At 34.6% G+C, this 14410-nt stretch overlaps 1 protein-coding gene across 1 annotated transcript in view; it reads left to right on the forward strand.

Moving 5' to 3' along the window:
* The first annotated feature begins 8698 nt into the window (after positions 1-8698).
* Positions 8699-14410, forward strand: part of dcaf17 (ddb1 and cul4 associated factor 17) — a 13896-nt gene continuing 8184 nt past the window's right edge. Inside the window, exons 1-5 of the mRNA XM_016294829.1 lie at positions 8699-9267; positions 11546-11649; positions 12054-12144; positions 12236-12372; positions 14255-14333. Of these exons, the coding sequence (XP_016150315.1) occupies positions 9148-9267; positions 11546-11649; positions 12054-12144; positions 12236-12372; positions 14255-14333 (531 nt within the window). The 5' untranslated portion in view covers positions 8699-9147. The remainder of the gene's footprint in view (positions 9268-11545; positions 11650-12053; positions 12145-12235; positions 12373-14254; positions 14334-14410) is intronic.

Below are 14410 nucleotides of genomic sequence, written 5' to 3' on the forward strand. Positions count from 1 at the left end.
TCCCTGGGGGAATATCACTTATCCTCAGTCTCTTTGCAATGAAAACAACACATGCAGAAGCAACAGCACGGAAAGAGCACAGCAAAATGATCTCCTTTTTAGGCATGCTGACAGACACACACATTAGTGTTAGGATGTAATGCTGGGGGACGGGATGCAAGGTCATTGTGTGGACTGACACAAGTTGACAACTGGCCAGCAACTCCAATAATATCCTAAATGCCATGTGTGTGGAAGTGGACGACACCTTAAAGGGGTCATATGATGCGATTTCAAGTTTTCCTTTCTCTTTGGGGTGTTACAAGCTGATTGTGAATAGATAAGATCCCTGAAGTTGCAAAGACTAAAGTCTCAAAACCAAAGAGATATTCTTTATCAAAGTTAACCCTCTTAGCGCCAAAGTCGCAAAATTGCGACAAGACGTCATAATTAAATAGACTGTAGTTCCTAATATGGTGTCATATCTAATTTGTATGCCCTACCACTAGATGGCAGACATGTTGTACTTCGACTGGAAATCAAGACTTGAAGCTGCTCTCTTAAAACACTAACTATCGCGATACTTGACACTCGTCCCATGAAAATGAGATGCTGGGAGAGACTTCGGGGGCCACTCAGAAATCACTGTCCCATCAGGTTATGCCTGTATGGTAAACATACAGTGGTGGCTTAAATTATTAGAACACTAGTATTTTCACCAGCTAAAAAAATGGTTTTAAGTCAGTTAGCTGTAGTGTGTCAGTAGGAAAGGGTCTGACAACAGCCAGAGCTGCACACAGAGATCTGGCGCCGGTTGCATAAAAGGTTTAGACTAGTCTTAAAAGTTAAAAAGTAGTACCCCTTGGTTAACTGCTAGTTGGTCAAACAAGATGATGTCTTAACATTGAGGCTAAGTTTTTGCAACTGGCCCCTGATCTCAGCATCATCCGGTCTGTCTGGAGTGAAAGGGAGAAACTGAGACAGACTCAATCTAGAAGAACCGATGCTTCAAGAAACCTACCTGCAAAGCTCCCAGAAAAACTCTGCGCAAGTGCACCGAGGGCAAAAGCTGCTTTAAACGTAAAGGATGCTCACACCAAATGTTGATTTAATCTAGTTAATAGAAGTTAATTGATAAAGAAAATGAAAATTACACAAGTGCCTAAAACTTTTAACAGTACTGTAGCTTTGCAGGTATGTTTCTTGAAGCGTCTTCAAGACTGTTGCCACAGTTCTTCTGTTTCAGTTTGTTCTGTTTCTTCATGTCATTCCAGACAGACTGGATGATAATCAGATCAGATCTCTGTGTGGAGCAAACTAAAATCTCACTGGATTATTACAATTAATGGCTAAATGAATGTTTGGAAATATAAACTGATATTTCCTACTGACACACTACAGCAAAAGATAGAAATAACTGACTTAAAAACATTTTAAGCTGCTGAAAATACTAGTCTTCTAATCATTTTGGCCACCACTGTATGGCTATAAATATCTACGTAGATTCGCATCAAATCAATATCAATGTACAAATAAAATCCCATACAATCTTGTTATGCTATGTAATTTATACATACAATCAGTGCTGGGGTAACGCATTACAAGTAACGCCAGTTACGTAATCAGATTACTTTTTAAGTAACTAGTAAAGTAACGCATTACTTTTTAATTTAGAAGGAACTTACTTTTTCAAACACTAAGTAACGCCAGTTATGTAATCAGATTACTTTTTAAGTAACTAGTAAAGTAACGCATTACTTTTTAATTTAGAAGGAACTTACTTTTTCAAACACTAAGTAACGCCAGTTATGTAATCAGATTACTTTTTAAGTAACTAGTAAAGTAACGCATTACTTTTTAATTTAGAAGGAACTTACTTTTTCAAACACTAAGTAACGCCAGTTATGTAATCAGATTACTTTTTAAGTAACTAGTAAAGTAACGCATTACTTTTTAATTTAGAAGGAACTTACTTTTTCAAACACTAAGTAACGCCAGTTATGTAATCAGATTACTTTTTAAGTAACTAGTAAAGTAACGCATTACTTTTTAATTTAGAAGGAACTTACTTTTTCAAACACTAAGTAACGCCAGTTATGTAATCAGATTACTTTTTAAGTAACTAGTAAAGTAACGCATTACTTTTTAATTTAGAAGGAACTTACTTTTTCAAACACTAAGTAACGCCAGTTATGTAATCAGATTACTTTTTAAGTAACTAGTAAAGTAACGCATTACTTTTTAATTTAGAAGGAACTTACTTTTTCAAACACTAAGTAACGCCAGTTATGTAATCAGATTACTTTTTAAGTAACTAGTAAAGTAACGCATTACTTTTTAATTTAGAAGGAACTTACTTTTTCAAACACTAAGTAACGCCAGTTATGTAATCAGATTACTTTTTAAGTAACTAGTAAAGTAACGCATTACTTTTTAATTTAGAAGGAACTTACTTTTTCAAACACTAAGTAACGCCAGTTATGTAATCAGATTACTTTTTAAGTAACTAGTAAAGTAACGCATTACTTTTTAATTTAGAAGGAACTTACTTTTTCAAACACTAAGTAACGCCAGTTATGTAATCAGATTACTTTTTAAGTAACTAGTAAAGTAACGCATTACTTTTTAATTTAGAAGGAACTTACTTTTTCAAACACTAAGTAACGCCAGTTATGTAATCAGATTACTTTTTAAGTAACTAGTAAAGTAACGCATTACTTTTTAATTTAGAAGGAACTTACTTTTTCAAACACTAAGTAACGCCAGTTATGTAATCAGATTACTTTTTAAGTAACTAGTAAAGTAACGCATTACTTTTTAATTTAGAAGGAACTTACTTTTTCAAACACTAAGTAACGCCAGTTATGTAATCAGATTACTTTTTAAGTAACTAGTAAAGTAACGCATTACTTTTTAATTTAGAAGGAACTTACTTTTTCAAACACTAAGTAACGCCAGTTATGTAATCAGATTACTTTTTAAGTAACTAGTAAAGTAACGCATTACTTTTTAATTTAGAAGGAACTTACTTTTTCAAACACTAAGTAACGCCAGTTACTCGTTTCCCATGTCTTGTCTGACAGCTCTCGCGTTGCCACAATCTCATCTCACCTGCACAAAAAAACAGATTCAGTATTCCTCAAAATGAATAAAAACAGTAAAATGTCAACTCAAATATTATACAAACCTGCGATAATTAAATAAGTCAAATATTGTTTATGTTTTTAATCCCATTTTATTAACCTATGTCTTTGCTACTGACCTTCGATGATTCAATTCAACCATGCTAAGCATGTATTTTACTTCAAAATGATCTCAAAGTAAAACGAGGTGCTAAAGTCTGATTTTGTGGTGGCTGTGCTCTAAAATTAAATGATTATAATCTTAATTCAAGTGATGAAAGATTTTGAAAGTCTGACAGTAATCAGTTATGAACCTCATCTGTATAGAGATCAGGACATTCAGCATGAACAGTAGGTGTTTATACAAGCCCAAAACTGGATGGAATCCAAAAATAATATGCAAGGAGTTTTTAACGATATCTAAAAAGGTTCTACCTTTTGTGAAGAAATACACACAGGTTCCATGCCGGCGCGTACAGAAGTTTTCAGACAGACACTGACCTGCAGAAAGCGGTCATACAAGAATCGATCGATCGAGTTTCAGTCTTACAAGAATAATAGGAATAGATTAAAGGATTAAAATAATAGAAATAATACATATATTTAGTTTTCTGGAATGAGAGGCTTAACACATTCAGTTAATATTTACGGAAAGAAAACAAAAATAATGTGTCATACTGTATTGATGATTTGGATATCAATTAAAACTGAATCACTGTAATAATGAACTTTGTAAACCTATTAATTATAATGATACCCAGTGGGAGTTAATTAAACACGATGTTGTAGCTGAAGAGGTACAAAAGACAAGTCAAAATGCTAATGTGACAGTTCTGAGTGCGTATGTACTGTACACCTTTATACAATGTCCTTTGTTTAACGTGCATTTTAAATAGAATACACAAAGAAGGATCTCTGTATCTAGGTTTTCAGAGCTGGGAAAAGACTGCCCCAGAGCTTAATGAATCCAGAGACAGTCACCTTTTTTAAACCTTAGTTGTGACAGATGGTATCTGCCGTAGTCTTTGAACAGCCGAACCCTTCACCACATCTTGAGCCCTGCTGAAGGAAAGCAGAAGGCTTAGAAGTGTTTAAAGCAGATTCATCTTTTATTATTAACAGAGAGGTTATAAAGCTATCATGTGGCATCAGATGAGTTTACTGAGATACGATTATAGCTTTTTGAATTAGTTTTTATTTTTATGTTCTTAGCATTAAACAATATTGCATTACTCCCTAAAAAAAGTAACTAATTATGTTAGTTACTTTTTATGGAAAGCAATGCGTTGTTACTTTTGAGTTGCTTTTAAATACGGGCAAGGCTTGCTTGTTTGTTTTTATAGCTAATCTTTTTTTTTATATATATATATACAGTATATATATAGTTTTTTTAATTAATTTTATTTCAGTTTTAGCTTTAGTTATTTTAGTACAGTACATCAATTTATTGTATTCAATTACCACCTTTTTAATGGTTCTAGTTTTAGTTTTAACACTGATGCAGATGTTCATGTAAAAAAACAGAGATTCCCTGCTAATTATGAGTACTGTGTCCAGATTTTTGTCAATAATGCCAGATATGTTCCCCATGAAATATAAGGGGACTCAAACAAGGCCTCCAGATTCAATATTGAACATTTGAAATAAAACTCTATGATTTATAGGTCGATTTGACTGAAGGACATAAGAGAGCGTTAAGCTGGGAATGGCTGCTATAAGCGAGACAGCAGTAATGGATACTGGTCAAATAAACAGACAGGGCAAGTGTGTTACAGTGTTAACATAATGAATGTGTGTGTGTGACCTTTATTACCGTGCTGGCTGGATGGCAGAGAGCACGAAGACCACCAGAATAATGTCCAGACTCTCAGGGGGGAAGGGAAATGCGTGACACACTGCAGGGTCATAGTCTGGGTGCTCCTGCAAGGGGAAAACATGCACAACTGTCCTCAAATGACTGCAGTTTTAGTGAAGCATCTTAGATTTGGCCTTCATGGAAATACACTGTGGACATTTCATCATACTAATACAACTAACAAATGTTAGGAGTTCCATTTATTTTAATATGAAAGCAGAGGACACTTTAATCACATAAATACATGGGAATGATAATGACATGTGAGTTGCTTTAATTACATTTTGAACACACACACACACACACACACACACACACACACACACAATACTTTTAGGGTGAATCCCACAATGAAATGTCCATGTCATATTTCAGCCCAGAATAAAAATATATTAATAAATAAATAACAATCAAAATTAAGCCTATGGAAAAATGTTATTCAAATTAAAACTAGTATGGATTAAATTCAGTACTAGCATAATATATACAATAGTACTTCAAATATTATATATATATTCAAACTAGATATTTTTAGCAATGAGAAATGGTGTTAAATAAATGAAATGCTTGTTTTAACAAAAATAAATAAATATTAAATACTTACAATTTAGAATTTAACATTAAAATATTTAATTTCCATAAATTACTCTTGATTTAACACATCAGCAAAATAACAAAAACTATAACAGGCCACTCAGTCATCTCAGGACTTTTAAGCTTACACATGGCGTCATATGATTGATTAAAAATACAGTAAAACAGTAATATTGTGAAACATTTTTACAACTGTTTTCTTTTGAACATATTTCAAAACCTTCAGTCTTCAAGACATTATTATTGATATATATTATATTCGTATTATTATTATTATTAATGGTGAAAAAAGTTGTACTGATTATTATTTTGTGGAAACTGTGCAATTCAGTACTAGCATAATATATACAATAGTACTTCAAATATTATATATATATTCAAACTAGATATTTTTAGCAATGAGAAATGGTGTTAAATAAATGAAATGCTTGTTTTAACAAAAATAAATAAATATTAAATACTTACAATTTAGAATTTAACATTAAAATATTTAATTTCCATAAATTACTCTTGATTTAACACATCAGCAAAATAACAAAAACTATAACAGGCCACTCAGTCATCTCAGGACTTTTAAGCTTACACATGGCGTCATATGATTGATTAAAAATACAGTAAAACAGTAATATTGTGAAACATTTTTACAACTGTTTTCTTTTGAACATATTTCAAAACCTTCAGTCTTCAAGACATTATTATTGATATATATTATATTCGTATTATTATTATTATTAATGGTGAAAAAAGTTGATTATTATTTTGTGGAAACTGTGCAATTCAAGAGAACATGATTTTATTTACAATATTGACTTTTTAAATTCTAAGTCTTCACTTTCCTAATGATACATTTGATCGATTGAAGCTGTCCTTGCTCAATTGATTTCTTTTAAAAACTGCCTAAACTGTGGAATGGTAGTCTATATTGAAGGAGGCATCCAAATCATAAGGTCCTGGATATCACAGAGACTCTGGGTGGGCTCTTTTGACTTGGACTTCTTCACAAAATGTTCAAATATTAGTTAATGAGGACAGTCTTTAAAGCAGAACTATAGTTTTACTCAAAAGCGAGCATATATTGATGGAATAGAAATGCTGTGGATGTCACTTCCCCCACTGTTCAATATGTTCTGCTGTTGGCATTTGATGAAGGTCTCTGCATACCAAAAAGCATCGAGCACCAGGAGGCAGAGCCAAACTCCCACACGACTGATCAGCCGTCATTAATATGAATGGAGAAGAGGATATGTTGCCCTCCCCATCTTTATCCATTCTCAAAGGCTTTGGCTAATGTATATCGGGGGTGTGTGTGGGCTCTGTTTGATGTAAAGGTGGCAGGTATATTTATGCTCTGAGGAGCAGATTAACCTGGATGAGCTCAATCGCTTGAGATGAGAGTCACAGCAGTACAGAAACGCCTTACTGCCCCTAGAAATACACAAATACACCTGCTTACTCGTTACTCCCAATAAGAGTTTCTATTACAACTTACCGATTTTCATCTCATCTCAGAATTTAATATGTATGGGATAATATACAATCAGCCTCTGCTTTGTGTCCTGACCATTCTGTTACAGTCTGTTTGTTGAATGATAATGACCTGAACATTACTGACTGTACAATATCCTGCTTATACCACAGACTGAACAAAATGAAGCATTGCTTGGTAATCGGCTGACCTAAATTGGTATTAATTGTGTATTTAAATTTAAAAGCTGACAGCTATTCAACCGAATTCATTACATACACTGTAAAAAAAAATCTGTAAAATTTACGGTAATAAAACAGCAGCTGTGGTTACAGTAGCAACGTTTTAGGTTTTATGGTTTTAACTTAAATTTACAGTTAAATACCGTATTTTCATTAACTGATATAATGTTAATTTATTAACGTATTAAAGTACTGAAATCTGTTTTGTACCTTTGTAATACACTGATAACCACCAAAAGCAGGAGGTGATGAGAAAGTCACATGATGAACCAAAGCCCACCACAAGCAGCTTTTAAATAATAACATATATAGAAGGTGCACAGCGTCATTCACACAAACACTAAACAGCATCACGGTAACACACATGAAACTGAAATAATGCAATAAACATTCATTTAACAACATTAGGTGTAACACACAAGCCTAATATACAAAACTGATAAGAAAAAACTAAGAAGAAACATAGTTATTTCAACAAAAAAAACATCAAATTTGAAATGTAACGCAGGGAATTCTGGGAATGTCAATTTACGGTTATTCACTGTAAATTATACTGTATTTTTCACTTCCAGAAATGGTATACTACCGTAAAATGTATGTCCATTACATGTAATGTCCAATACAGTTTTTCACCGTATATAGTAGGGGAATTTACCGTTTACCATTTAACAGGTTTTTACTGTAGCATTTTTACAGTCTTTTACCGTTAAATTCACTGTCATTTTTTACAGTGTACCTTTCTATCAAAGTTATCTGACATGATCAAGCTGAATTTGTTCTGACACAGTGTAGCTCTGAGCTCTTGTCATACTTTATTACCATTTTCTAAACTATAGCGAATACACTGTGATCATGCGAGAAATGTTGAAGGTGTTTTGGTTTGACTGTAATTTCTTGCTAATCAACTTTTCATTTTTATTTATTATCTGTCCACTTAAAATAGCCCACGTGAAAAAATACTATAGTAACATATAGTGTTTTTCAACCATACTATAGTAAAGTGTATTATACTGTACATATTATAGTATTTACAACACTTTGTTAATGAACGCTACAGCATACTGGAGTATTAACTATAGTGAACTGTAATAAATACTGTAGTGATAATATACCCTATCCTTGTAGAAAACTTGGTTTGCTATAGTTGTTATATTACCCCAGAGACTATAGAATTACCACAACAAATTAATTCAAGTACTTTACTATAGTACGGTTCAAAAACACTATAGTATTTACTATACATTTCTATAGTGGTTTTTTCATGTGGGTTGGCAAGGACTGTACGGCCTCACAGCACAGACAGCCAGCCTCCACACTCATCTGAGAGAACGTGTTAGTTATTATGATCACTACAAACTAGTCAGCACAGCACTACACACTACTGAAGTGTTGAACTACATATCCCAGCCGGAAGCAGCGACCGCGCGCCTCCAGATGACGCACCGGAAGTTTTGGTAAACACACAGAGGAGCAGAGCGCTGCAACGCAAACTTACTACTAAAATTGTAAGACTTTCATGAGAATATATTTTATAATTTCAACACGTTTTGCAAATGCTTGATATGAGGATGTATGTAAACAATGGAAAGCAGTTAACAGTTAGCTTAGTAGCGAAGAATGTCTCCTGAAACACACGTTTGATTATAATAAGAGCTTATGTATCTGCTTATGTTTGGCTTATGCAAGTCATAAGACGCAGATGTTCTCCAGTATAAGCGTTCATGTTAACTCCTGTGGTCTGGATAACACTAACGCTAATGTGAGTTTGAGTCTGAATACACAAAGACAGGGTTGACTCCTCCCAGCACGGTTCTGAAGGTTGCTCGGCTGGGTGTTGTGTCAGTCAGTCCGTGTGCTGTAAGTGAACGGTGTGAGTAGCATAGGGGACCTATGTGCAGCAGTAAAAGCAGCTGTGACCTCCTGACTTCGAGATCCAGAGGCTCCTGCGCCAATGACACTGGCAGATTACTGGGAGCAAATCTCAAGATCCTGAGAAACATCATTCTACAAGTAAGCATTGCTGTGTTCACTTTATATGTATGTTTGCTTGATATGATATATATATATATATATATATGTATATGCTCAGTGATGTAGTGGTGCCTGGAGAAGTGGGTATGCTCTTAATTTATGCCCCATGACATGTGCTATAAACAGTGGCGTGTAAAACTAGTCCTGTATATTTAGTTCACCCCAAAATGGGCCAGTAGTATTTGCATATTGTCACTTAACTTCTGCTGCTTGACTTCACGGAGTAAGAATCATTATGAATCAAACATTTGCCACAGAAGAGGTGCAGATTTTGCAATAATTTAAAAAAAAGGCAGCCATCCCCACCACCCTTTTAATAAAACTAAGCACCAGTCAAGCTGCGATATCAAACAGAACCACAGGGAGACACCAAAAGACCACTAAACCTGCTGTCTTGATCTTACTGTACGATCCATTCAGAATAACTAGACCAGCGCATAATCTAAAACACCTTCAGTCACCATCCAGTATAACACTCTTGCTTTTAAACCAAATACACTCTGAAAATAATCATTTACTGACATCTGGACTCGACTCTCAACAATCTCTGATGAAATCAGTTGGGTTTTGGTTTTTAAGCTATTGTTTTCGTTGTAATGTACTGATTCAAATTAGTAATCAATAATGAACTATTATTTTAGCACTCTGCGCGCATCCCCTGACATGCTCTCGCACATGAAGAAGCTGCATCTCTGTCACTGTCGGCAATCAGCTCTCTGACTGCATGGGGTCCGGGACGGAGCGGGCGAGGGCGCAGGCGCGATCATCAAACATATTTCAAAGGAGGGTGTTTACTGGGTGTTTTCAGGGAATATTTGTATTTTTTACATGCGATTGGATTAGCTATTCATGTGGTGGACTGTCATGATTTTGCCTAATGCAGGACACTATTGAATGATGCGCATCAGAGGGGATTTAGAAGTGGGTATACACAAATCCGACTGATAAAGAAGTGGGTATACGCAAAGCCGACTGATAAAGAAGTGGGTATACGCAAAGCCGACTGATAAAGAAGTGGGTATACGCCGTATACCTGCGCATACCCTCCACTACACCACTGACTATACTGTATGTGTATATATATATATATATATATATATATAAGTGTGTGTGTGTGCATGTATATACGTACAGGGTGCGAACTACAGGGGATAAGACATGGGCTCCCCTGAAAACGTGAAACGGAGGGGGGGGTCTCAAAAAATATTGACAATTTGTTATTTTTATGTGCAATTTCAGTTTTGTGTAATGTGATCATCGTGGATTATTATGTGTAAAATTGCAAAAATATCATTCATTCATGCATGACGGCGATTTAAACCTAATTCACTTCAATAAAGATAACTATGCTATTCTTGTCATGAGCATCAAGCTCTGGGGTGCTGCGGTGCAAATTCCACTCATGTTTAGTACATGTTAACTCAAAGATTCGTAGAAAAAATATAAATGCTGGACTCTGTGGTCGATTCTGTGTTAAGGTAAGGCATGTTATTCGCAATTATGTGTTGTGGCTGGGTTGTTATAGGGCTTCGTGACTCTCGATGTCTTAGGCCTAACTGAACGGAGGAATTATGGTATTCTTCTGTAGCCTGACGACTAGTAACTTTAACCGTTGTTCATGTGAACTCAAAAGACAGCCTGATGCTTTGTTTATAGACTATTTCTGGGTGGCTGTTTGTTGTTTCACCTATCAATTTGTGTCGATAAATTATAATAGGGTACATCCTGTATAGTGATTTATCCTATATAGTGCTTGCATAAAGCAAGTAGTGCATACACTTGTAGCTGTTATGTATCTTTGTAAGTCATTGTAAGCCATTGTAAGTATATATATGTGTGTGTGTGTGTGTGTAACCCTGGAGCACAAAAGCAGTGTTAAGTCGCTGGGGTATATTTGTAGCAATAGCCAACAATACACTGTATGGGTCAAAATTATAGACTTTTCTTTTATGCCAAAATTCATTAGGATATTAAGTAAAGATCATGTTCCATGAAGATATTTTGTAAATTTCCTACTGTAAATATATTAAAACTTAATTTTTGATTAGTAATATGCATTGCTAAGAACTTCATTTGGACAACTTTAAAGGCGATTTTCTCAATATTTAGATTTTTTTGCACCCTCAGATTCCAGATATCCAAATATATGTATCTTAGCCAAATATTGTCCTATCATAACAAACCATCAATGGAAAGCTTATTTATTCATCTTTCAGATTATGTATGAATTATATGTATTTATGTCATGACTTTATAGGATGGTGCAGAATTCACAAAGGTTTGGAGCAAGACTTCCAAGTCCCTCATCTCCTATGAAAGTGGACGGATATACTTTGATAATTACAGGTGTTGTTACAGCAGGTAAACTATATAATCTGATATTACTTTTTTTTTTTTACTCTGGTAGACATTTTTAGAAATTGGTAACCCTTTACAATAAGGTTTAATTTGCTATCATTAGTTAACATGAACTAACTATGTGCAATACTTCTACAGCATTTATTAATCTTGGTCAATGTTTGCATTTACTAATACATTTTTAGGATCAAAAGTTTTGTCTTTTAATATCAGTTAATGCGCTGTGAACTGAATATTACCAAAGGTTATTAAATTCTGTAAAAGTATACTGTTCATTGTTAGTTCATGTTAGTTCATACATTAAATTACGTTAACAAATCAGACCTTATTGTAAAGTGTTAACGATAATTTTGTGTTGCTGCAGTATGACATCTATTAATATGGTTCACATTTATTAAAAATCACAGCCTTTTGCCTGAGCCAGAACAGCTGTATGAGCTTCCCAAAGCTCCCAAAACGGAGAAGATTGAAGATGCTTTATTATGCCAGTGTCCTCTAGTGAGTTTGATCAGCTGGTGCACGTCATTCACATTTGCATATGAAAAATATATATCCCTTTTAACTTCGTATGTAACTGATAATTTTGCAGGACAAAGTTCTGCCAAATGCTTCAGACCAGAAATCATGTCTGCTGGTCCTGACAGCTCATAACTGGTTATATCGGCTCTCAGCTGACACAGGAAAAACACTACAGCGGGTCTACCTCTCCTCTCAATTCAAATTCAGGTTATCTATGTATCTATCTATATATCTATCTAGCTATCTATCTAGCTATCTAGCTGTCTGTCTATCTATCTATCTGTCTATCTATCTATCTATCTATCTATCTATCTATCTATCTATCTATCTATCTATCTATCTGTCTGTCTGTCTGTCTGTCTGTCTGTCTGTCTGTCTGTCTGTCTGTCTGTCTGTCTGTCTGTCTATCGATCATCTGTTTGTCTGTCTATCTATATCTATCTATATATCATCTGTCTGTGAAAATTACAGGCCTCTCTCATCTTTTTAAGTGGGAGAACTTGCACAATTGGTGGCTGACTAAATACTTTTTTTCCCCCACTGTATCATCTGTCTGTCTGTCTATCTGTCTGTCTGTCTGTATATCATCTGTCTGTCTGTCTATCTATATATCATCTGTCTGTCTGTCTGTATCTATCATCTGTCTATCTGTCTGTCTATGTCTGTCTGTCTGTCTGTCTGTCTATCGATCTATCTATCTATCTGTCTGTCTGTCTGTATATCATCTGTCTGTCTCTGTCTGTCTATATATCATCTGTCTGTCTGTCTGTCTGTCATCTATCTATATGTCTGTCTATCTATCGATCTGTCTGTCTGTCTGTCTATCTAGCTATAATCTGTCTGTCTTTCTATCTATCTATCTATCTATCTATCTATCTATCTATCTACTGTATCTATCTATCCATCATCTATCTGTCTGTCTGTCTATATCTATCTATCTGTCTGTCTGTCTATCTATCTATCATCTGTCTGTCTGTCTATCTATATATCATCTGTCTGTCTGTCTATCTATATATCATCTGTCTGTCTGTCTATCTATATATCATCTGTCTGTCTGTCTATCTATATATCATCTGTCTGTCTTCTGTCTGTCTGTCTGTCTGTCATCTATCTATATGTCTGTCTATCTATCGATCTGTCTGTCTGTCTGTCTATCTAGCTATAATCTGTCTGTCTTTCTATCTATCTATCTATCTATCTATCTATCTATCTATCTATCTATCTATCTATCTATCTATCTACTGTATCTATCTATCTATCTATCATCTGTCTGTCTGTCTATATCTATCTATCTGTCTGTCTGTCTATCTACATATCATCTGTCTGTCTGTCTATCTATATATCATCTGTCTGTCTGTGTATCTATCATCTGTCTGTCTATCTATCTATCTATCTATCTATCTATCTATCTATCTATCTATCTATCTATCTATCTATCTATCATATGTCTGTCTGTCTATATCTATCTATCTATCTATCTATCTGTCTGTCTGTCTGTCTATCTATATATAATCTGTCTGTCTGTCTATCTATATATCATCTGTCTGTCTGTCTGTATCTATCATCTGTCTGCATATGTTTGTCTGTCTGTCTGTCTGTCTATATATAATCTGTCTGTCTGTCTATCATCTGTCTGTCTGTCTGTCTATCTATCATCTGTCTGTCTGTCTGTCTGTCTATCTATATATCATCTGTCTGTCTGTCTATCATCTGTCTGTCTGTCTGTCTGTCTATCTATATATCGTCTGTCTGTATATCATCTATCTATCTATCTATCTATCTATCTATCTATCTATCTATCTATCTATCTATCTATCTATCTATCTATCTATCATCTGTCTGTCTGTCTGTCTGTCATCTATCTATCTATTTATATGTCTGTCTGTCTGTCTGTCTGTCTGACTAGATTTAACTGTAGTAACGAAATGAAGTAGTGGTTATAATTTTAATGATAACAAGCTGCATTTTGTGTCATGTTACAGTGTAATTTTCGACAAAAACAGTAATCTCATCAATATATCTGAAATTAATTTTGACAAATTGTATGCTGGAATGTGTTTTTGTTGTACTAATATGAGTTTGATAACAGATCTTTAGGTTGGGACTCATCACAGGAGACATTTTATGTCAAATCCGTCCAGAGCAAACAGACGACTCTGGAACGACAGGTCAGACTTTACTGGGGCTTATATCTGTATTGTACTTGCACCATATGCAGTTGGGTCACTCTCTCTCCCTCTCCCTC

This window comes from Sinocyclocheilus grahami, unplaced genomic scaffold (assembly GCF_001515645.1).
Source record: "Sinocyclocheilus grahami isolate Dianchi unplaced genomic scaffold, SAMN03320097.WGS_v1.1 scaffold324.1, whole genome shotgun sequence".
NCBI classification, from domain to species: domain Eukaryota; kingdom Metazoa; phylum Chordata; class Actinopteri; order Cypriniformes; family Cyprinidae; genus Sinocyclocheilus; species Sinocyclocheilus grahami.